General features: G+C 40.7%; 1 protein-coding gene across 9 annotated transcripts in view; it reads right to left on the bottom strand.

The window, feature by feature from the left end:
- MAST4 (microtubule associated serine/threonine kinase family member 4) overlaps nucleotides 1-26,414 on the bottom strand; it is a 290,337-nt gene that overhangs the window by 130,352 nt on the left and 133,571 nt on the right. For 7 of the 9 annotated variants that reach the window (XM_033085236.2, XM_033085235.2, XM_033085237.2 and 4 more), the window contains one exon: nucleotides 22,287-22,318. In XM_033085236.2, coding sequence (XP_032941127.1) covers nucleotides 22,287-22,318 — 32 coding nt within the window. Of the gene's footprint in view, nucleotides 1-3,301; nucleotides 3,532-22,286; nucleotides 22,319-26,414 lie in introns of those variants that run through there. The other 2 variants (XM_033085243.2, XM_033085246.2) reach the window with 1 other exon arrangement.

Raw genomic sequence — 26,414 nt, 5'->3', positions numbered from 1 at the left:
AAAGTTTGTCAGGGACCTGCACGTTGAGACAAGGATGGACCTGCAGGTAATTTCTGACAAGGCTACAGTGTGTGGGTAAATTCCTCTGGCTGCTGGCTGCACCCTCGTAATCTCTGAATGAGGCGCACAGAAGAGCATCAGCAGCTGAGTACAAGCTAGTTTGGTTTCGACTGCAGAGTACCTGTACTAGCCTAACAGTACCTTTGAGCTGACAAGATCCATTAAGAGCCAATGGCTCAATGTATCACCCTGAAAATGTCTAAACTGAACCCAGGCTCCTACCAGTCAGCCCACGCAGGCCTGCAGAGAAAGGGGTGGACAACAGGCAGATTTTGGCTGTTCCACGGGGGCAGTCTCTGTTGCATTGTTCTGCACTGACCTGAAACAACATGCACTGGGAGGATCCTCGTTTCTGTATGATCAGTACAGTGCAGGCTTTAAAAACTGCTTTTGTACTTCTACACTTTATCTGCTCCATCTCTTCATCTCCACTGCAGCAGAGCTGGTAGCTCGTGCCCAGTTGTCCCCCTTCTGCCCACCAGTCAGTTTGGGCCCTGACTGCAGGCTGGGACATGATCCTGTGATGCATAGTCTGTGCCTGCACTGCAGTCCCTGGGGCACTGCACAGGAAGATGTGGACACAGGCCATGCAGACCAGACCACCACCAGCCTCCACTAGGACCAGAAACAGTGAGGGGAAGCTGGAACTAATCCAAAGATAGTCCAGGTGGAGGGAGAAGAGAACTGGCACCAACTTGCCAAAGCACAGGGCTGCAGCAAAAGACAGCAAGGGGACTGCTATGAAGTAACAACTGGGAATAAGGAATCTACTAAAGTCAGAATGGCTAAAAGGAGAGGAAAAAATCAGCTCTGGCATCGAATAAGAATAGATTAACTGTAAACCCCGACTGAGATCCCTAATGCACCTTGCTGCGAACAAATCTAGAAACACTCTATGGCAAAGGGGATCATCCTTCCTCTACTGGATGGCTCATGCACAGCAAGTGCAAGTCCTACACTGGCTAGTAGCTACTCATATTCTTCTTCATTTTCACTACTGTAACCCATCAAAGTCTCACAGACTTTGATGGGCACATCAAAGGCACAGACTCTGAGGGGATCCAATATCAGATGTGCTAGTACTATGGGTCCAAAAATTACCCAAGCGATGATACTGGTGTGTCAATCCAGTTCTTGTATAGAACTCGCTCTTCAGCTTTGCTTTTTTAAGACCTACAAAAATCTGTTAAAACAAATTATCACAGTGCATGACAGCCCTACTTCTTTAACTTTCTAAATATGGAATGCTTTATTTTGGATTTAATATTCTTTCAAGGAGCTTTTTGCAAGTAATGAATATAAAGTAGACAGACTGCACTTGTTTCTCAGGGAGACAACATAATTCTAGTCCCAACATTTAAACTTTACTGAAAGAAAATTCATGAGGCTCAGGGTGCGAGGAATAAATTGGATTTTTTTTTCCCCCCCGAGATACAATCTTCTTTAAATAATTGCAACTAACAGTCTGGGAGACATGATTTAAGTCTGCAATGACTAAACTCTGGCAAATCATGAGAGAATGACTCTATGAAAATCATTATGTGCCAGCAACCAAAATATGGTATTTTCTTTTCTCTACAGGTAACTCAAGCTCAAAAAGTAGCAAGTGTGATGAAAAAAGTAATTCAAATATATGGAAAAAATAAACACATTTTTAGTAAAAACAATGACCAATACTGAATTTAAAATATAACTATTAATGTTATCAGCATTAAATATTTGGAAAATATGGCAAAGCAAGTGTAATTATGTTAGGTTACTATGAAAAAGGAGGAAGCAGTAAACAATTACTTCATATTATAAAAAACACACACATACGTTGAAAAACATGAATCGTTTTTCATCCTTTGCAGCTAGTGATATTATTCTCATAAGATGGTTACATAATTCAGTGAGGACTGATTTAAAAATATTTAAATTGCCACATCTCAAAAGAAGTATAATTATCAATTATTCATGGAAACCATTTTAATGAGATCTTTGATAAGACCCCTCCTCCAAAACTCATGAGAAATTAGTAATGCTGTTTTTGTCAGAAAAATGTCTAGAGCTTAGCCTGCCCACAGCTAACACACTACTCTTACCAAAAGATGCCTGACTGAAATCCAGAATTTCTGAGACATTTCACAAATGTAGTTCTGGGGAACCGGTCTGGCACCTACATTTGTTCCTTGGAATAAAGTGCTCTGTCACCTTCATGTGATTATTAGAATAAATTATTTGCTACGCTGCACACTTACCAGTGGCCCTCTCTTTAACACATGGCAGATGTCAGATATAATACCTTTCATGGCTAAATAACTTTACCGCAGGCATCTGCAACATTCAAGGTTTTGTTGGGTTTTGTAACCCAGCAAGAATGGGGCAGTCCCAGGGAATACTAAAGGATCTGACGTAACCATCTCTATTTACCTAGATAAAATCAGCAAGTTCTCATGGTGGCTGTAACATGCATGCATACATGCCTCACATGCAAGTGCAGACTACAGGCATGTATGTATGTACATATGTATGTATGTATGCACAGAAATTTTTGGCTTTGACTAACATATCTGGGGTAAACATATGCTGGCATTTATGAATAAAAGACTACACTTACTATCACTATACATTAAAATTACACATTTTCATTTATCTACTCTCTAAATAGCTGAAAGCACACAAATTAGTTAATCAGTTTTAAGCAAGCATAAGTAAACACACTGCTAAATTAGGCAAACATACTTACTGCAGAAACTATCAGGAATCCTCCAGAATATCAATACAGGTCATTAGTGCAGTTACGTATGTAAAATATGTCTTGCTCCTGATGAATTTTCACAGACAGCATTTTTATCATGCTTTAATCTCTCACAGTGCTCTCTATTATTCAGCACAGAAAGAGGCCTTTCTAAAAGGCAGTACCGGGATAAACAAACAGCAACAGAGAGCTGAAGAGAAAGACAGACACCATGGCCTACTGACAGATTCTTCCCCTGCAAGCTGACAGGATGCTTCATGCACTGAGATTCAGTAACTTTAAATATGCAAAAATGCTTTCTTTCCAAACACACTGCAATATCCTGGCTCCAGGCTCACACATTTGCTGAAACCAACTGCAATGCACTGAAAACGTGTTCCTTCAACCTGGAGCTGCAGTGCTCCCAGGCTGTCAGCACAAATGTATGCTAAAAGCTCCTGACTGCACAAAAGCCAGCATCATGCAGAAACCATTAAAATATTAAAGACAGACAATACTTACTCCAAGGTCAGCCCTGGAATTTGTAGCCTTTCCCGCTGGGCTTTCATTGCTGTTACGCGTTACCACACTCTATTGTAATCATGACACACATTCACGGGCGGCATTCTGGCGATGACAGCGGCCGAGTGAGCCGCTGTAAAGGAGCGGACGGAGGCTCTCCTGGGGCGGGAGCACCGCAGGCTGGATGCTCGCTGCCCTGCCGGCACCCGGAGCCGCAGGCTGGATGCTCGCTGCCCTGCCGGCACCCGGAGCCGCAGGCTGGATGCTCGCTGCCCTGCCGGCACCCGGAGCCGCAGGCTGCCCGGCTCAGGTCAGTGGCAGCGCACGCCGCGCCGCCTCGGCGGAGCGAGCGGCACCTTCAGCCGAGCACATCGCCCAATTCATCCCCGAATTCCGCAGCTGCAGCCACTGCGCCGGCACTCACACACACACACACACACACACACACACACACACACACACACACACACACACACACGCACACACACACGGTGCACCTCGGAGGATGCCGCGGTCCCCTCGGAGGATGCAGCGTCCCCCTCGCTACGCCAGCCCACAGCGCAAAACAGACGCTGTGCTCCAAACAGTTTCTCTCGGCAAATGTCCAACGTTCGCCACCCCCTCCGATCCTGCCAAATAGGATTGAGCCATCTTCTTTAGGTCACATTGTCCCTTTCCGTGGTAAACAAACAGTTTCTGCAGTAACAGAAAAGCAAACTGCTGAATGAAAAGCAGGCTCTTCTTTAATGGAGAAAATTAATTGCCAAGGTTTTTCAAAACAAATATATTCTTGCAACAAAAAGGGTAACACAAAAGGAGAAGTCATCGGTTGGTTCTGTCACATCTGCACCTGAATTTTAAAGGGAAATAATCTATAATTTATATTGAGAGTGAGAGACAAACCAAGAAGTCACAGAAAAGTCTACTAATTTCTGTATTAAAAGTAGCATCACTTAAAAGTAAACCACTACACAACACTTTATATAGACAGTTTAAGATCAGTGCTGCTATGTGGGATGTTGCTTATAATTACATTATATTCCCTTTTTAGACACTCTCTCTTATTCGGAGATTACAATTTTAATAAATATACACTGTGAATTGTTCCACGAGGAGTAGCATTTTTTTCAGTGCTCCACAAAGGACCAGAAAAGCAAAGTGCAAGTACTTATTTTCAGTAATTTTAGAGCTAGACTATTTTATCTCACCCACCTACTTTTCCTCTACACAATAGAGTAAGTCAACCACATGTCTTTATTTTTACTAGGGCTGTGGATGGACAATTTCTACAGACTAGTCAAAAGATAGGAGTAGATGAAACTGCTGCTTTTTGGGTCCTTGGCTTAATTTTGGAAGTCATTAGTGAGTTCACAGGAATTAGATTTCAGAGACAGAGGGAAATCTTCTAGTAACGGAAACTGCTGGACTAGATTTGGTGAACTTGATTGTTTTTTCAACCACACAGTAAAAAAGAATAATTAAATTCTCCGTTACATCTCTTATATCTCCTACATACTTCTACTGGAAAGTATTTTAAATTTATGTTATATATTATCTGGAACCTTCATTTAAAGACACTGAAAACAAATCGAAAGGTTACACAGAACTATGCATTTGAATTTTTGAAACATAACAGACATCAGGATTCTGAATGTTAATCTGAGGTCACAGCAAGCATCCTGTAAGCAATCTCTGTAAGGAAATTCTAAATTCTCCTACCTCCCAAAAGAAAGAGAAAGAATGAAATCGAGGTAGTTAAATTCCAGCTCGCTAACCACAATGAGTGAGTGCATAGATTTGCCCAACTCTGAATGGAACTTTCAGACAAGTTTTTCAAATTTTACTCAGAACACAAGCAAAACATTAATTTTTGAGGATATTCTCAAATTTGAAAAATACAGCACAAATCAACTGCCTAACAGTCAACTCTGACACTGAAACTATGGTGAAGCTGCCATATCTACAGGTTTTTTCATTATTGAGTTTGGAGACAATCATTTAAGAACAAAAATTCAACCAGGGAGCAGCAGAGTATGAGGTATTACAACCACAGGTTCCTGGATCTCTCCTAGCTGCCAAGAACAGGCAGCTCCCTACTCCCACTGCACAGCACCTCTCAAACTAAGATCTGTTCTGTTAAAAATCCTTTGATAAAACTATCTTTTGTAAATAATACTTCTTCAGTTGCTGAAAACTTCTGTTTCTGATGGAGAAAGAAAATTTCGACTGGTAAACCTGTGACTGTATGCACACCAGACATGTACAGTTTTAGTTAAGCCTTAAAGGATGTTTGAAGGGCTTAATTTTGTGGATACTAACCTTTAGTTTGGTGCTTCATTCTGTTAGCTATGTAAGCAATGCACACATAGCACCAATGTACTCTTTGTTGTTCTATATAACTGTTAACTTTTTGTCAAAGGCACAAAGAGTAAGTCAGCATCAATACAGCCAACTCCATTGAATCAGGAAGGCAACAAACTAGCAAAAGGACTAGCTCCAGAGGTGAAGATGTGCTTCCATCAGAACTGCAATACAAATTTTACTCACTACTTCCATAAGGCCAATTTTACTGTTGAGGTGAATGGAAGTCCACAACAAAGGCACTTGTTTTGTTTGTTTTTTCTTCTTCATATAAAGGAATAGTCTGTCACCAAACACCACTTTGTGAAACACAACAGTTGAGCATTTAGTGCATTTTACCTGCAGGAAGACAATACTAGCAGTTTGTCTTGTCTAAAAGGAAACCGAGTGGGACTGGCAGCCGGGTACAGGCGCTTAAACATAAACAATTGCATCTAAGGGCTATTTCCTGGCCATGATAAATCTTTCCTGAGCTGACTCATGGCAGCACCTCGCATTACATTAATGGTAAATTATTCTAAACTGAGACTGAGCTATAGCTTGACTTTGAAAATTCTTCTTCGATACATTTTTCCTGATCCAGACAGAAGGTAAAAAAATCGTGATTTACTGAAAAAGAGAGATGAATCCAGAATACGAGATCAAACTTTTCTCACTGTTGCAGTCTTACAGGAATTCTTGCAGATTAAACAGGATCTGCTTCATGCATCTGGGGGCAAAAAACTGCAGTAATTTAATTAGATGAAGCCTTGTAAGTGAAAGCTCACTTGATCAAGTTTGATCAAAACATCTGTTTGCTCTTAATTTTGCACTGTTTAGATTTCATCTCACCAACACAGAGTTGAGGAAGGAAGCGAAAGTTAGCAAGAAGGCTTATTGTTACTACAAAAGCTAAATGTAGATTAACCTGAAAATACTGGCAGATGTTGCCTATATTGGCACAACTTCTGTAAAGAAAATGTCTCTTCTAGAAAGAATGCCAAAAAAGTCACTCACAGCACCGAAGGCCTACAAGCATTGCATTCCTTTGTAAATGCAAACCCTGACCTCATCTTAGCTAGCTCAAGAGCAAGTTTAATAAGTAAGATGTAGGAAAACATGGCTCAAATTATTCATTTACATCTTTACTGAGGTCTCTCCAGTTTAGTAATCTCAGACACCTGGTAAAAACCAAGCAAAACCAGAACAGCACAGAGAAATGTTTACTTCCTTGAAACACAAACCATAGCAGTTATTAATGCTGTATGCTTCCAAAACCCCTCTCTTTTGCACATGTTGACTATTCTTGCTTTTTCCTCTGAAATAATGGCAACACAATAGTACCATTAACAATGTACATGCTACTGGTTTTCATTATTCTGTAACATCTAACAATAATTACACTAATATAATTAACAAGTCAATGCATCCTTTAGTTCTGCATGGCTCTTGGCTAATGCCTTCCAAAGGTATTCTAGGGTTAGTAATCAACTCTCGAAGAATAATGACACCTTTCTGTCATAGTACTTTAACAGATTATTTAATCTGAATTTTTGTCATCTAATGTGTTTAGCACACCAATTTACACATTCGTGCATTTCCAGCAAGCACAGCTGCTTCACTGCTAGCACCATAGTTTATAAAGAAGTTCTAGAAGGAATGATGCAGGAGCAGCTGTGTGCAACACTGCTTCTTGGCATCAGAGAGATGCAAAACAGCACAAGAGAAATGGGTTGAAAAACACACATACAATCTCTTTTTACAGTCTTTCAACACAGCATGCCTGGGCATATTATAACTACACACAAAAAAAGCCTGAAATCTGAATCTTCCCTTTTGTCGCCTGAAGTCAACACTGACCAACACAATCTCTATACAGCAAACCTCATGCTTTAGCTATTTGCCAGAAAGCACCAAAAAGTATTCTTCATATTGATCTAACTGGTCAGTTTATTCAGGATTGTTCCCACTCCTCCCATTAGTATTTGAGATAGGTCACAGCTAAGGAAGCAAAACCAGTGAAAGCAATCCTTTTCCTTAGATCCCTGTCCTGTATGTCTCGCTCATATGCTCAAACTCACAATAGCTGCCCAATCTGAAACTGCAAGGAGTATTTCAGTGTCTTGGTCAGCTTACATAAGGAGGAGGAGGAGGGCGGTCCTGTCGGTTTCCCTGGGAAAGGGACAAAGTAGATGTGAATGACACAAAGTGCCTGCATTCACCCGCACCCAAAAGCTCCGTTTCCACAATGGGTTCAGCATGACATGCAGAAATAAATTCCTTGTCACTGAAGGGCGGTGGGTAGATTTTGGTAGAACCCGCATGTCCCTGGGTTATCTGTGTTCAATAATGCCAGCACAGAGCACTAAGAACTCCGAGGGCATGGTCATGATTGGTATGCCACGACAGAAAGACATACTAGACAACCCCTTCCAGCCCTAAGTCCTGTTAATATCATGGATCTATTGACATTTACAGGCATATCCATAAATCTGACACTACTAAGCAATTTACAATAACATATTTTATTAATGTGCCACTGGAGTACACAGTAAAAGACTAGGTGGCTTTGTAAAACATGCCAGAGTCTATTTAGAGCTCTAATTCTTATGATTCTGCAGGGGACTTGTTTTAAAATTATAGTTCCAGAAAGCACTTTGTTAAATTCTAATACATTTTAATAACTTTTTATAAATTACAGCAATTTCACGAATACAAGCCGCACTGAGTATAAGCCGCATCGCCGGGTGTTGGCAAACATTTCGTTCTGTGTCCATAAATAAGCCGCACCTGAGTATAAGCCGCTCTGTCGTTCGCAGGGAGGACCGGCGTGCAACAACGTTGCCAAATAGTAACAGAACTGCGGCAGGGCGAGGTTTACTGGCTCAGCTAAGGCTGTGCAGGCTCGGGGCTGCCGACGGGGCTGGGTGGCCCAGCTCGACGCTGCTGCTCGGTGGGGCCGCTCGGGGCCAGCCGCCGCTGCCGCTGGGCTCGCTCGCCCCGGCCCAGCGCTGCCCCATGGTGGCAGGGAGGAGCATAGAGCCCGCCGGCACCTGCGGCGGCGGTGGGAGGCGGGGATGCAGCCTGCCTGCTTCTGCGGTGGCGGCACGCGGGGACGGGAGCCCCCCAAGCCGTGGGGCCAGCAGCACGGAGCCCCCTGCCTCCCCCTGGGCTGCGGGGCCAGCAGGAGGGAGTTGCCCCACCCTCCCCACCCCCTGTGCTGCCTGCACAGAGCAGCGCCACCCACCGCACAACAGAGTAACCAATTTGTAACAACCGTGTAAATGCAGGGTTTTACTGGCAGGAGCTCGACTTTGCAGTTTGCACTGACTCGGTTTGCACTCTCAGGGTTGAAAATGTCAGAAAATTATTCACATATTGGCCATTCCTGAGTATTAGCCACATTTCCGGTGTGGGAGCAAAATTTTGGTCAAAACGGTGTGGCTTGTATTCGTGAAATTACTGTAGTTGTGTATTCTGCTGATAGTTCTATGGTACTGTCTGCATTGCTAAAGAACTGAATGAACAAAAGAATGTGTTTACTAGCAATGTTATTTAAACATTAGAAATAACTGAACTGCTGTAAGTTAACAACTGGTTGCCACATTGAACATCTTAGCTAAAAACACTGTTCCTAAAACACTGCAGACAAAAGGAACCAACAAACATCCACCAACCAAGATCTGGCAAAATCTCTCTGCAACCTCACTCACTTCCATTCTTCCACAGTGAGTTTCAACAGTAGTTCTTAAATTTTCCCTATAGCCAGGAGAGCCTCCTTGTGTGTAGAACAGACACATTTCTGATAAAGCAGGACTCATACTGTGTGGTCCTGCAACTTTGACACCTCAGAAAACACAATAATAATGAAGGTACATGGCCAAATAATGAGAGAAAAAGTTCTCTATTCTTTGTCTAAATAACATCTGAACTGTTACTATAGATGACACCAGCAAGAAGTGTTAGAAGTGTTAGCAATCTGTTAAGGCAGCCTTCCTTGTATTTCACTAACTAGAGTCCCATCTCCCTTGACTAAGCAGCATCATCTGTTTGTGCAAGCTCAAAAATAATATCCCATACTAAATCAATACAATTGCCAAATGTTTTTTACAGAAAAATCCCAGAGCACCTACTTGAGATTTGGACAATCTCCTACCACATTTTACTCTTATATGGTAAGAAAAAAGAAAAACTTAAAACAAAAATTAGAGAGCAATAAAAATAGCTCAACCAATAAAGACTCTTGTCAACAGACTTTAAGCTAATACTAAAACTGTAAAAAGTTTGAGAAATTACATGTTAATAATATCAATAATTATGATCTCAATCTGCACTGCCTTTCACAAAAAAAAGCATTAAAAAATTAAAGGCAAAAATAGACCTACTTTTTGGAGTTCTACATTACACAAGATTTAAACAGTTGTTCATTTTAAAGATAAGACCCTTGTTACACAGGGATAACCCTATCCCAGGCTCTTAATGAGCATTTGTTTATCTGGTCTTCATTTATGCTATATTTCAGTGCTAATTGATGCCATTTAACTTTCCTGTATGTATTTTTTGTCAAAATAATTAAAACATAAAAAACCTCAAAGACCTAAAAACCATCTATTGAAGAGTTTTATAAGATCATGATGGTATTTTAATATCTTCTTCAAAAAGTCAAAGCACAAGTAGGAAAATTTCATGATTTCACAGTGCAACCTGAAGCTGGATTTTCCCAAAGCCTTACAACTATCTATCAACAACTAATACATACCTACAGAGTTGCCAAACTCTGTTTTGTCTGTTTGATTACTGATTCCTTAATAAGTCCCTATCATGCACATGAATACATATATGCCTGCAGAAGAAGCTTCCCAACAATTCTCTAAGGCTACCCCATGTATGCTTTAATTTTTGTTTTTAATTCACCTTCTGATTCTCTTTGTCATTAAACAAATGGGTAGGCAAGTGTTTCAAATGGAGATGAGCAGCTGAAAGAAAGCCATCAGTCTTTCACAAAAAAGCAATCCAAAACAAACAAACAATCAAAAAAAAAAAAAACCTCAAGAAGTTTGAAGCTTGTGTCTTTTTTTTTTTTTAAATCTGTCTTATGCTTACATAAAGTCCTATACACATTTCCACAGGGAATTCTGTCATTACAGACAAGTACAAATGAATAATGTTGTCCATTATGAGATGGTATTTTCTTCCATCAAAGCAGATACTTAATATATAGAATCAAGTTTCAGCAGAAAGTTTGAGCAAATAATCCCACAGACATAACGACCATCTATGAAGAGAGCTAGAAAAGTCAAGTGGTCATATTTTCCTTCCCCAAGAGAGGTCCATGATACCTATAATAGTCCTATTGCTCCAGTCAAATGTTTGTCTCTTCTGTTCTTAAAAACTGATACCGATTTCACAACACTCCCAGGTTCGCACTCCTCTGCTACATTGTTTAGACACTGCTTCAACCATGTCTGAGATGAATCCCCCTTGATCCAATTTAAACATACTACATCTTGCTGTACACCCCAATGACACAGAAAACAGTTTTATTTCCTACTCATGGTAGATGTTCCACACACTGGACAATTTTCCTGAACATCCCTCAGCCTTTCCTTCTCTAAAACAAATAACCCCAGCACAAGGAAGTATTTTCCATATACTATGTCACATTTTCAAAGCAGCCAAGAGTTGTCATCTCTTTCCAGCTGATCCATCTCAATACACAGCACTCCAGTATAAGGCCTTGTAAGTTCTGTGTGGGATAGAAAAATGCAGCATGCTCTGCAGCTCAAAATAGCAGCTTCCCAGCACAAGACACTCATGGCCCTCCAAGAGCAACTGTGGTACCTTAAACTTCACAGATCACTTCTGAAAACTAACACCTATTTCAACAGTCTTGCACATCTGCAGTATTTCCTGCAGGAGTAAGAAGTTATGTTTTAGTTGGTATATTTTCTTTGGGTTGTTAAAATTATTTTTGAAACCCTGTATTGTTCTTCAACATACTTGCACTCTTCCCAGATTATTTTCTGCTGCAAGCTTCATAAACACCATCTATTCTATCACCCAGGTCACTAATGAAAAATAATGGCTACAGCCAGTCAACCATGTCTATTACACCTGCGGCACAGTGTAATCTCCTGCTTAGTGTTTCTAGCCTATAAGCAACAAAGCAAAAGACTCTTTAAAGTGACAGTATACCCACCCCACACATTCACCCTACCAAGACCCATTTGCTGGTATGGCTTACTGGTAAAATCTGACTTTAAAAAAAAAAGCCACCAAAGTTCTGATTTATAGAGCAAGAACCTAAAAGTTTTCTGGATTTAGATGTATGTGGGTGTATTCTTGGTACTTCTGACAGACCTGTCAACCATAAAAACAGACATATTTTTAAATGCAAATGAAAACATTTTACATTTCTCCTAGCAGAATCTAGGAGACAAGCATTCACAAAATATGACAGTGATCTGTAAAAGCTCATTTTCAGAAGCATCTCAATGATACTAAGAAGAATCAGCCAAGGCTGGGTCTCAGGGCCATATCTACGCATGAACGTAAACATGGTTGATTTAATCCTGTTTCCACCACACGCTGTGCTGAAGTGTGGCATGTGTCCAGTCACCTGATGGCGAACCAGTACCATGTAGCAGAGGGGAAAAAAGCATGCCCAATGCCCATGTTCTCTGCACAACATTTACAAAGGCACAAGAGAGGTTTTCCATTGAGGCTAGAACAGCAGGAACTTGCTTGTTTACAGCAGCAGGCTCAGCCCAGTGTCACGAGCACCTGTGATAGCATGTTTGTCTTAAATACCATGCTTGCGTTCACTGCTTAGGGGCATGACCACACTAAACATTCATGAGTGAAGCCACTGGGACTTGAGGAAATGTGATTATATGCAATTACACTGCCTTTTGCATTGTGGCAGTCAACACACAATGAATATAAAGTAAGAAATTCCCTGTGTCAGCCTTTTAGACTCACTTGCTCCCTGTAGCAGTTATCTGCTACCTTTTCCAGGCAAGCATGGCAATAATGCAGATCCACTTATCCCCAGCAACCTTTCTGACCTTTACACATGCCTATGAGATCTGTTGCAACACACTTCATTAAACCTCACAGGTCTAAGCTTGATTGGATACCTAGGAAAAAATGTGACAGAGAAGTGGAAACCCTACAATATTTGGGAGAAAAGACAAGATGACAGAGAAGAGCACATAGATGGAAGGAATGTGTGCTAATGCCAGGTTGGCTGTCTTGACTCAGTGAGCAAAGACTTGCTTAAGACAACAGAGAGGTAGACCTTGTTTATCAGTCCTTATGGAACAGAATAGTATCATGCCAATGCAATATTTTCCTTCTCCAAACCCACAAAAGAAGAGCTCTGTCCTGCTGCCATCCAACCCTCCCTTTCCTTTTTGGGCTGTCACAGAAGCCACCCACCTTTCCCGCTGTGTATGCTTTTGGCTAAAGTAACCTATGCAGTTTCTGTAAGCTCCAGTCTTTGGGTAGCCACCAACCCCTCTGCAGGAACTGCACATGCTGCCTGCCCCTCAACTCACTCCCAGGAGCCATCATCCATCCTCCCCGACACAAGGCATTTGGCAACCGGGCTCTTGGCATGCCTAGTCACATATGAAAACTACAATCACGGAGTGAGTTCTGTGAGCCTACACCTGTATCAGGACCTCTGCCCCAGCTCTCCACTGCACTATCCCAGAGAATATGCCTGCAAGGAAGGCACTTGGTTTTACACAAAGGCTGAAAAGACAAGTGGAAAACGTCCAGCAAAATGAGCATGCAAAGGACTGCATTCAGTCAACAGAATTTGTAAGACAGATGACCTCTAACTCCCAGGGGGAAGGGAGGCAGCAGATAGCAGGGTGGAAGGAAATTAACAGGATCCAGAAGTTTTAGACAGGGACAGAAATGGTGGTAGGGGCAAGAACAGCCAGAGCCACAAACATTATGCCATATGTTCACAAAATATAAAAGACACAGCCAGTACAACCTAACTACAGAGCAGGTACACTCATAGCTATGGACAACAGAGACCCTGCTGCCACACTATCATCTGTCTGCTTTAAAATTTTTAAGTCTGCCTGTGGACACATAACTGCAGGTAACATATACACTAAGGGCCTTTATGATAAGCAACAGTACAGGTTTAGAATACTGACAGTAATAACAAATGTTCAAGTCTGTATTTCATAGGAAAGAGTGAGGGGGAAAAATACTTCCCCTGTCCTCTGAGACAAAATGTAAGTGGTTCACTGGGAATTCATGATTTTTATTCATGACAACTGTAGAAAGTCAGCCTATACTTTATGTAATGGAATACCAATAATATTGAAAATTTCAAGGGGAAAATCTGTAATGGGAGAATGCCTAACTGAATATGTAAGGCAGGCAGATTCCTGATGCTCAGCAATGCCTATTTTCTTCTGAGAGCAGATATTTAGAATACAGATGATACTACTGGCACCAGAGTTAAAAACATACTGTCCAGAAAAACTTGAATGTTTCTTTCCTTAAGGAAAAAGCGAACATTTATTTGCAAACAATACCTCACCTTTAACCCCCATCAAAAACCAAACAAATAAACAAAGCAAAGGGAAAACAAACAAACAAACAAAACCCAACCTCTCATTACAATTCTTTAAGCACAGCACAGGTTCATCAAGCTATCATGTACTCCTCCCAGAGCCTCACCAAGACCCCAATCCTACAGAAGCTAAATAAGTGTGTACACTAGGAATTGCACAACCTCAGGAAACTCACTCTGTAGGCTAACAGATTATTCAAAACTTTGTAGCATCAGTGCCAAAAAAAATCAATTCATTGTTGCAGCATACAGTAGCCTAGATCCTGAAATTCATCAGGACATTGCAATTCCATTGCATTGTGACTAACAATTCTTTTAAACAAATTTCATACATTCCTTAACTAAAGAAAACTGAACTTCCTGAATTCATGACAGTGGGAAAAAAAACAGTGAACGAAAAGCTGCCTCAGAATGCCAGATTTTCAAGGTTTACTATTAGAAATTCAAGCTGTGCTGACTAGCAGCGATTACCCACATGATATTCTTCGCCAAGTTTTCTCAATGCCTAAGTACTTTCTCAGGCAGCAGAATAAAACAGGTAGTTATATGGTCATTTGTACTTTTTATGCATGTGATACAATTTTGAAACTTAAACAAAATCAAAGACAAATAATTCTACTCACTGAGAATGCAACTTGTTGTTCACACAACAAATAAGATGTCACAGCCAATGCTGATTTAAAAACGCTTATATACATTGACCACATTTGCCACTGCCAGACAGAATTTAATCACACAGCGACTGCACTCACACACTAAGTTACCGCTACACCCCACCCTGATGCTCAGACATCAACATTCCCTTGCCTCAGCATCTCACATTTCCAGCCATTAAATTCCCCTAGGCATTTTCTGTACACTCTTGCTGTAAGCTTTGCTTTTTAATGTACACAGAAACACTGCAAGCACCACCAGTTGCTGGTTCCACAGGTAAAACAGGATATAAGGGCAGAATCAAGACACAGAGCAAGCAGTTCAGTGAAAAAGACCATAAGCAGAAGAGGGGCAGAGACTGTGACATGGAAAAATCAAGAACATTACGACAGCCAATTTGCCAGGCCTCCATCCCATTACTCTTTTGTGCCTCATTTTGTCAGGTTGACTATTAAAGTTTTGGCAGTGAAGGGCTGATGAGCCCTTTACTGATATTTCTTTGTAGAGATTCAATTCTTTTAGCACCTTGGTACCTACTTTCAAATCACCAGTAACCCATTAGCTATGAGATCTGGCCTACAAACCACATTTTAATCATACAATAGAGAATAATTTTTTGCATGTATAAAAATATCTTAAACTACTCTACTGCACAAACATTTTTTACTTTAAGCAAAGCTTGGAGGCACCCAGGTATTTTATTTTCTTTGCTTCCACCAAGAATCATGGGACTCTCCCATCCTGAAATTCTGCAGCATGCCTATAGAACCATAGCTTGACCCTAGAGGCTTTTTAAATTTTGCTTTTTTGCTGTGGCTTAAGTTTGATCTCTATTTTGATAAAGAACTACTTAGGATTAATTTTTATTTTTAACCCTTTCCTTGCCTAAGTAGCTGAAACAAAATTCCAATAGGCCACAGCACACCCAAAACACTGAGGAGAAACAAGGTACCTGGTCACTTTACATTACTTAGACGCCACAGTAGACACAGAGCAACAGTAGTGTTAGTTACACAATTAAGTTTTAAAGCATGATCACCTCATTTTCTGAGCATCCTTTCTCCAGGGAGGCAGATTATTTTTAAGAATTTTGTTATGTATCTGAATAGTTTTCAAATACACAAAATAAGTCACTACCACAACTATCTGACTTTTTTGCATGTGTAGATAAAGGTGTGTACACATACACACACACAAATAGGTAAGCATGAATTTACCAGTAAAAAGGTATTACAAAGTTTTAAAATACAGTAATTTCACGAATACAAGCTGCAGCAATTTGACAAAAATTTTGGTGGAAACCCGGAAGTGCGGCTAATAGTCGGGGGCGGCTAATCTGTGAATAATTTTCTGACATTTACAACCCCAGACGTGCCAGCCAGGGTGCCGAGCCAAGCACCTGCCAGTAAAAGCCGGCATTCCGCGATTGTTACAGTGTTACTGTGTTGCCCTGGCTCCCTGTAGGCAGCACGGGGGGCGGGGAGAGAGGCGGGAGAGCTCTCTTCTTCCCTCCTCTGCCGCGGCCCGGAGAAGACGGGGGGGGGGGGGCGCCGCCATTGCCGCGGCCCGGGGAGGCGGGTGGAAGTGCGCGCCGCCATTGCCGCGGCTCGGGGAGCCGACAGGAGCCCCACGCAGCCATTGCCGCAGCTCAGGGAGGAGGCGGGGTGCTTTGTCCGCGCCCGCCGCCGGTGCCACGGGCGCAGGAAAGCTCCGTCCCTGCCCGCCGCCGCTGCCGTAGGAGCGGGGGAAGCTCCGTCCCTGCCTGCCACCGCGGGGCAGCGCCGACCCGGGGTGACCGAGTCCAGTGGCAGCGGCGGCCGGCCCCGAGCGGCAGCACCGGGTTGGGCCACCTGGCCCCGTCAGCAGCCCCTAGTGGGCCGAGCCTGCACAGCCTTAGCTCAGCCAGTAAACCCCGCCCTCCCGCGGTTCTGCTACTAATTGCACGCGGGTCCTTGCTGCGAACGACAGAGCGGCTTATATTCGGGTGCGGCTTATTTATGGACAAAAACCAAAATATTTGCCAACACCCAGAGATGCGGCTTATACTCAGTGCGGCTTGTATTCGTGAATTTACTGTACCCTCAACACAGTATACATAATTTTTCACTGAAAAGGGACACAATTTACAGTAAAACAGGTCATCCCTTTTTCTAACAAGTGATGTGATAAATCATAAAAAGAGGACATAACTGGATATACACAGATATACCAGATATACTAGTAAAATCTGAGTCCAAAGACAACTGCATACATACATCATAATAACAATAATATTGGCGTAATCAAAGCAGGGATGCAGATTTGTGTGTAGAAGCACCAAAAATCCCAACAGAACAAGAGAATGGCCTGTACTGTTCGCTAAGGACACAGCTAACAGCATTAAATACCAAGGGACATGCTGTTTACGTCTAAATCAGGCCTGTGCTCTTCACAGCACAAACTACTTACTTGCAGAAGACCATGCACTGACAACAGGAAGGTGGCAACAAGGCTAACCAGCACACTGCAAGAGCCACAATCCTCCCTGTTAGACCAGCATTACTTTTAAAGAAGGAAACACAGACAATGAGCGGCACTCTTGCACAAAATTTATGGAGGTTGAAGTAAACAAGATCGTGAGGGAAAGGGGTTGTGTTATGGCAACAGTTGACTCCTAAATTATACAAAACACATAACCAAGTTTTTCATTGTCAATCACAAGGAATCCAAGAGATGCAGAGGAAAAAACATTCATGACAGCAGTAGAAAACCCTTGAAAGCTGAGGACAGAAACAACACTAGTAATGACACTAAAGGATATGAAACTTGAGAATCAAACACAGGCCATGGAGAATAGCCTGGAGCACAATCCATCCATACTAGAATGGAGAAATCCATTACCTGGCAACAATAACTAATCTACTGCACTCTCTAAATGTAAGGTAACAGGCCACCTATGAACACAGCCAATTTTTTATGGTGCAGATGTCTATGTCCACACAGAAACCATCAATCCAGTTCCAGTTTTGTCCACCTACATGACACAACCCTCAGATTTTTTTTTTTTTTTTCCCCCCACACTATGAATCATTCTCACTTTTCCCCTCAGGGTAACTGACACTCTATCTTTTTCATTCATAAAAAAACTTCCTTACAAAATTGCTTTTGCCTTTCTTGAAACTTAGTTAATCAAGCATCTAACCAAGCAGTGATTTTAACTACTGTTTCTCTTGAATTCTTGGCTGGCCACAATCTTTTCTTGCTATTATCCAAGGATATCAACTGTTTCACTGAAATGTATAAATTAATTTAATGAAAATTCTGTGACCAACTTTGACATTAGCGCAAGCAAAATATATAATTGCTGGTACTGAACTTGAGTCCATATTTTATAATTACGGAAATTTGTTTAAGAGCTGTAAGGAGAAGGACAGATGCAGCAAAAATAAACACATCAAAGCAATACATCCAAATTTAAAAAAAATTAAAACTGAAAAGTTTTTTTAAAAAAGACAGAAAGAACAGATTTAGTCTGGAAAAGTAAGGAATTTTGCTACTAGGGCACATACTTTAAACACTGAGGTTCTAACAAAAGCAGAAACTGCCTCTACTTACTCACATCTTCTCACATATTGCTGTTCCTGAAGGCTCCTCTCCACCTCAGAGAAGTCAGTTGTACTTTTTCTTTTAGGAGAAGGGCATTTTAAAGCAGAATGTACCTACTCAAAGCTGAGTGCAATTTTTTTTCCCCCACAATCTTTTGAGTTCACTCCCTCTGTCTATAAAAAGTTCTAATTTTTCTGAACTCTGCTAGTATGTAAGGAAACAAATCAGGATAAGGACGCTCCATCTTAAATTCGGTGATGGAAACTCACCTGCTTAACATACACTGAGAGACCATTTGTGGCTACTTACTTCAGCTAGATACACTATGAATGTGTAATGGATAGGGATGCATAGATGCTATCAGGCATCCCCTGGTTCATAAAAGGATCTGTGTGCTTCACAAACAGAAACACTTAATTCCGATCAAATTAAATAAAATTTTCCTTGATAATACAGAATCACACAATAGTCTCAGCTGGAAGCAACCCAAAAGTATTATCAAGTCAACTCTTAAATGAATGGCCCCATACAGGGTTCAAACCCACAACCTTGGTGTTATTAGCACCATGATCTAACCAAGTGACCTAGGGCTAGGGCTGAAAGTGTTTGGTGAAAATAAAAAAAATCAATGAAAATATTCTACCAAGAAATAATTAACCCATAGCCATTGTAGCAGTGTGAAAAAATACACTCCTATTTAGTTTTCCAATGGACTTGAAAAGTGGGATACTAACAGTCATGCAGGTCTACAGTCATGCTAAGCTTATATAAAGTCAGTTTCACTGTTGGAGTCAGCCTGAGACAAAGTTCCCATCTATTCATCCTGTCTCCAAGCCACCGCACCCTGCTGCCAGAAAGAAAAGCATTTGTGTAGTTGGGCAGTTTAACATGCTGAAGAAACTGCATGAAGCTAGTTGCAACCTGGATCAATTCTGCCTGTGTCCAGAGAAAGAGTTGTGCTAACACAGCCAGGGGGTGCTCTGAGCATGGAAAAGCTCACTCCTCAGTCAAACGCAACCCATTATCACAGTTTATGCCAACTATGCTAAGATTGCTCACCCCTGAAATAGCTCTCCCTGTCTTGTTTAAAGCTGCGTCCTTGGCATGACATTGGGCCTGAAGCTCCAAAAGACAGTGTGAGATGCACCTCAACTGTTCAGGACCTCTGGATGTCTATGCTAATGAAGAGACAGGACTTTTCACATTTTGAAATTTAATCTTCATGCCAACATTTATATAGTATGCAAATACAGTAGCCAACACAGCCCATGCACACAACCCCTGACGCTACAGCTATTGCTAACCTCAGCAGTACGTGCCCTTTTAATTGAGTACTATTAAAGTAATTTTAAAATATCATTGTATTGGGTTTGCGTGGCCAGGTTTTAGTAGCAGAGGAGTTACAAAGTGGCTTCTGTGAGAAGATGCTAGAAGCTTTCTCTGCGTCTGGCAGATCCAATGTTAGGCAACTCCAAGACAGACCTGCCGTTCACCAAGGCTGAGCCAATTGCATGATGTTACTAACTCTGTCATGACAGATTAAAGAAGGGAAGAGAAAGTTATTGCACAGGTGTAATTGCAGCCCAAGAAGAGCAGAGTAACAATGTGTGAGAGGATCAGCCCTGCAGACACCAGGTCTGTGCAGAAGGAGGGACAGGAGGTGCTCCAGGGGCCAGAGCTGGGGTTCCCCTGCAGCCCCTGGTGCAGCCCATGGTGAGGCAGGTGTGCCCCTGCAGCCCAGGGAGAGCCATGGGGATGCAGAGATCCACCTGCAGCCCCTGGAGGAGACCCTGCTGGAGCAGGGGGCTGCCTGAGAGGAGGCTGTGAATTCATTGGAGGCCTGGGCTGGAGCAGGGTCCTGGTAGGACTTGTGACCCTGTGGGGGACCCACACTGGAGCAGGCTGTGCCTGAAGGACGGCACCTTGTGGAAAGAGATCCACACTGGAGCAGGGGAAGGACTCCTCTCCCTGAGCAGCAGCAGCAGCAAGAATGTGATGAACTGGCCATAACCTCCCTTCTCTGTCTCTCCTGTGCCACTGAGAGGGGAAAGGTAGAGCCTGAGAAGAACGGAGTGGTGAGAGAAGGTGTTCTTAATATTTATTTTACTTGTCATTATCCTGGTTTTTTTAGTAATAAATTCAAGTCGGTTTGGCCTGTGACAGTATTTGGTGAGTGATCTCTCCCCCTCCTTATCTCAGCACAGGAACCCTCCACTGCATTTTCTTGCTTCTGTCCGGTTGCAGAGGGGAGTGATACAGAAGCTTTGGTGCTTGCCTGGCACCTAGCCAGGGTCAAGCCACTACAACCATCTGCAGAAACCTAAGCATTTTAATAACTGGATATGATTATGTGACAAGCTGCTGTTCTCTACCGTACTTTATAAAGCCTCACCAACATCAGAGAAAGTGCACTAACTTCTCAGTGATCAGCTAAAACAATGTGTATGTGAATGCAACTGGGGTGATTGGGCTGCGGTCATTTTTCAGATCTGCAGAAATCTAACTAATAACATTCCATGTCAAACATTCTAGGAAGAGTAAGTAAGGTCAAGTTCCAAGAGCCACTTTCTGCTCTGGCTGAAGTGAACAGCAGTTTGGTCATTAACTTTAACAGAGGCAGTCTTCAGCCCACGCAACAGTTTCAGGTTAATATAAAGCACCAAGGACACCAAAAGAATGCACCAAAAATCATTTTCTTTAACTATTTTTCTTTCTGTCATTGAAATTCTTAAATAATTAAATATTTGACAGGAAAATAGTTTTCTATTTTCTTGACTTTTCTTACATAATGGATTTTAGAATAAGACTTGTCATGCGTCCAAACCTAAAACAAGAGTCTTTTCCAACACAGTAGATATCCCATTAAGTACAGACTTCTGGTATGCTATTTGAGTCAGAACAACAGAGCACTTCACTGCACTTTCCCAGCAGTTACAGTTTCAGTTATTCACATACCTCACCTACTATCACTTAAACCTACACAGCATTATCAAATTGAAACCAAGTAACTGGCCCCTTGTGCAAGGGCACGGGGGTTTTACTCCAAACATGTTGTCACCAATAATCTTCTAAGATCATCTTATAGTATTATTTTTGAAAGAAAGCAGTAAGTGAACAAGAATTTGCTTCTTAAGACATTTTGTTATGTTTTTATCCCAATAGCTTCTCAACAAGTTACTAACACAGAATAAGAAATTTGACAGATGCAAATAAAAAACACAAGCTTCAAAACCAAACAGTTCAAAACCACTAAGTCAAAGTCAAGTTGTAGAAATTTACATAAAGCACAATTGAACTCAGTATCTGAATACATATTATAAGTAACAATTTATACAAGAATATATAGTCTTTATTTCCATAATCAAATTAGCATCTTAACAATCCTATACATTAAGTAGAACATACGTGTTCCTTTTTCCTACCTTCTCATACACAGGACTGTTCACAGAGTTCCATAAGCATGACAAGTTTCTTTTATATCACTCACAAAGAAAGCATGTTTCTTTCTTGATTTTTAACAAGAAAAATCTTTAATACAAAACAAACACCTGAACTTAAGAACATTTTATCCCTTTGGAAATCTCTCACAATAGCTTCTCTAAAAGATGGGCATAAAATTGGTGACTGCACAACCCATACATTTTCATTTACAGTTTTCATTTCTTTGTATATATTTTAAGGCAGATCAACTGCCACATTTAAGTTCCATTCTACCTGCCCTGAAAAGAAACCTAGTCTACTCTAAAACTCCTAAAAATATGTATCACGATCTAAGCCTAACAGAGAAAAACTTCATATACTTACAAACTTCCTCTTCTTGGAAGGCTCAACTCTTTCTGCAACAGAAAAAAAGTTACAGTGTATTAGCAGTAAAATATTTTACTGGACATGGTCTTTTTGAGACAAGTATTGCAACCCTCTCCTCCCACCAGCAGCAGAGAGACAAAAGTGGTATATTGAGACAGTATAAGATGTTACATGTACTATTTTCATTTCTTGTTTGAAATATTAACATTAGAATTTGGAAAAGTCTATGCCTTTTTGTAGCAGCAATATTAAAATATTTCAAACAGTAGACAGATCTTACAGAAAAGCCTTACAGTCAGTTATGATGCATTGGCAACACTACCAAAATCTGCAAGAGACACCGACAAAAACAAACTATGTTCTTTCCAATACTCATAATTTGCAAAAGTTTTAACAGGATCACAAGCTGAAAAGGCGGCTATTGCCACCAAGCTTTCTACACTATATTCTTAAACCCAAAAAAGATTAAGTACATGATAGTTTGTTCCACAATAAATAATTAATATTTATTACAATTTTCTGCTAAGTACTAGCATTACAGAAATACCACTGTTAAACTTTTCTAAACTTTTTCTAAGCTTTTGCTGAGAACAGTTATATAGTCAAACTACATTTTAACAGTTTAACAATTTTGTATGGGATTGACAAGATAGCCTGCTAGGCAAATGGAAACTGCAAAACAAACATTTTACTGCTATTTTAGTGGAGAAGAAAGCCACAATTTCCATAAAGTTTTGCCCATCAGAACAACTTGTTTGCCCAACAAGCAAAATACATATACCACAAGTATATATTATCATATATTTTATAAATCACAGAACAGCTGAGGTTGGAAGGTATCTCTGGAGATCCTCTGATACAACCTAGGCACAGCAAAGGCAGTTGCAACAGATTATTCAAAGCTACGTCCAGTTGGGTTTTGAACATGATTTTGAATATTTGCAAAGATGGACACCCACAACCTTTCCAGGCAATCTGTTCCAATGTTCAATTACCCTTATTTCTTTTAATTTCTCACATGAACCTGAATTCTACATTAGTTAAGTACTATCTTTGCCATCATGCCCAGCAAGGACAATCAACTGCATTCAAATGAAAGAACAATTTGTCAGGATACACAGTCAAGACAGATTTGGAGTTGAAGGGCATCATCCCCGTAGGAAGATAAGGTTGCATATGCAAATGGTTCAACTTATGTGGTTGGATATATTTAGTAATTTAATTGCATTCTTTTATGCTTACTTACAATGACCTCACAAAAAGTGGTTTTAAAATACGTAACAGAAACTCCATTCTAGAAGTTATCAAAGGGAGTAACTGAAAAATTCTCTTTCAAAAGTAAATAAACCATATATATGCATTCTGTGTACGTGCACGTGCGTTTATCTCAGACAGCAAAAAATGTTATAGGTATGGACCAGAAAAGACATATGAGAATACAATCAAATGGACAAAAATAGTTCAGCCAGGCATCTTAGATAAAAGGCCATAAGGGAATGAATAATTATGTATTCTTTACAGAGTTTCAAATGGTGTGCAGTAAATAAAGCCCAGGCTGCTAACTGAATGATAAGGACTAAAATATCAAGTAGCAGCTCAATTCCTGAGCACCGCCCATCCTGTTCACTGAATGAGGAAGGAAAAAATAGTGTGAAACAATACAATTAGACATCGTAATGCAAAGGCATAGGAGAGCTGAGTTAGGGGCCTTGGTAACAAATTCTGGTACTTCCTAGGAAGTTCCAGCAACTGTACAGAATTTGCATTTTAAAACAACATCTTTTAGCCTAACATGTGCTTAAGTACAAAAGAACAGTTACACCTGCATACAATATGGCATTATGAAGCTGAGTAATTCCCCTCAACTTAAAATGTCACATTCATCATGAACAAAATGTTACTGCAAGTTAGAACCCACGTACTTCCCTTTTGTTTTTTTCTTTAATATTTACAATGTCATTGTGTTCTATTTCTAACATGCAACTTTACTTGTAATGGTAGGCACTGTCATACTGTAATAGACAATGCTTGTGGGAAAGCTGCCAAAGAGTATGAGCAAGAATCATACATGAGTCGCAACATGTGCTTTAAATTTGTTTCCTATTAATCTGGTTTTTTTGTTTTATTCAATCAGAGTATTTTGATTGTAGTTTATCATTATCACAGCAGCGCAAATGCGAGACACTGGCTTCTGTAGACACCTGAAATCATATTAGTCTCTTGGCACATTCTCATGCATGCCACACTGAAGCACTACTTTTGACTATCGAATGAAGTTCCAAAAGAATAACGGCTTACTGATAAAGATGTTAAAAGCTGCCAAGACCACCCTGTATAACAGAGAAAATAAAACAAAACCTTAAGTACATAATTCATACAGGACAATTTAAAAAATACTGCATTTCTAAGGCTGGATTTAAAACAAGATATATATATTTTTTAAAAAATAAGTACTGAAATAAAGTAAATATCCTTCCTGGAAAATATTTCTATCCTCATTTTTCCTATCTATTACAACCATGGTGTTAAAATAAAAGGTCACCTTCTCTCATGCTTCTCCAGCTGAAGTACCTCCAAGAAAAAAAAAGTAACCTAAAATGTAGTAAACAGAAGCATGTTTTTCTCTTAGATCTAAATTATTACAGCTCCTACATGACTTTTTTGGTGTTACTTAGGACTCACCCACCCCAAAGACTTTCCCACAGTCTGAAGGAATTAACAGATTACTGGCTGTGTCGCTACAGACTTTCTCCCTCCTGAGAAGGCTCAGCAGATGCTAACTTTGCAATAGTACAGCAGAACTCCACAACTGGCTCTACACAAAACAGGTGGGAAAACATAAACATGTTATACATGGCTTAGATCTAGCTTAAAGCTTAGATTAGAGAAATCATTTATTTCCTAGGTATACAAAACACTATTTGTACTAAAAAACTAAAGACAACACTTTTACCCTGCCTATTCCAGCTGTTTTTGTCACATTTAAAACAGGGACGAATGACACCAAACCAAAAATCACTCAGCTCTTCATGCTTGCAACGGTCCAGCTCAGAACTCCAGATGACCTGCATCAACTTCAGTTTTCTGGCAGTTCAGTGTTTTCTTTCTGAAAGCCCCAGCAGTAGACCCAAAAGACCTGTCTGCCCTAGTTCCACTGCTCAGCATCCAATGCATGCAGACTGCTGAAGGTAAAACTTAGCAGGGTCAGGACCTTCAGATCATGTACTTAGCAGGCAAGGACCTGGGGCATTAAATAGAGAAAAAGCTGCCTTAGCTACAACTCTGCATGCTCTCAGCCACCAGCTCTGCCCTGGAGGATCCCGCTGTGCTCTTTTGCCCTTGTCCCACAGGGAATCATTCTCTGCCAGGTGAAGGTGTGCTGGTTTTAGGGCTATTTCATTCCACTGCAATAACACAATGCAGATTTAATGGACCAGAGACTCTTGCCCTTGAGGCCCTGTGTATCTCAAAAACTACTGCCACAAAATACAATAAAGCTTGCCTCAAGTTTAAGAGATCCATGCCAATGCGCTGTGATGTAGCATTAAGAACCAGGTCTATTGAATGTAATTGCAGCTGTCATGAATCGGTTCAAACACTCTACTCTGTGCATTTTACTATCAATAATATGCTTTGACAAGAACAATTTTTTTATTATTATTTCAGTAATTATGATTCTTCCTCTGGTCCTACATACCTCTAAGACACTTCAGCATGCACAAGTTCAGTATCTTCACCACAGTGCAGATATTCAGCCTTACAAACAGATCACACTGAACAAATAAAACGCAGCCAACTTTACTCTGGGTCAAAGCCTTCACCCTACTATCTAGAAATATGGTTTAGAAAACTAAACTATGTAAATAGATTTGAACAATTGAGGTGACTTAGAAAACACTAACTTCTTCACAGCCCTTGTAAAGATTACCAGCAATTTACATAAAATTTAAAACATTGAATTTTGTCCCCTAAATGCAAGGAAGAAAAATGTCATTAACTTACTGCTTGTGACTGATTCAGTTTTAAACAACCAATAAAAAGTTGCATCATTCATGAAGACAAAGACACAGCTAATATTGTTAATACAAGGTTCATTTTACAATCACAGTAAACCTGCTTCATCTT

This window comes from Catharus ustulatus, chromosome Z (genome assembly GCF_009819885.2).
Source record: "Catharus ustulatus isolate bCatUst1 chromosome Z, bCatUst1.pri.v2, whole genome shotgun sequence".
NCBI lineage: Eukaryota > Metazoa > Chordata > Aves > Passeriformes > Turdidae > Catharus > Catharus ustulatus.
The sequence above is the reverse complement of the archived record's forward strand: the minus strand, read 5'-3'. Positions and strand labels throughout refer to the sequence as shown.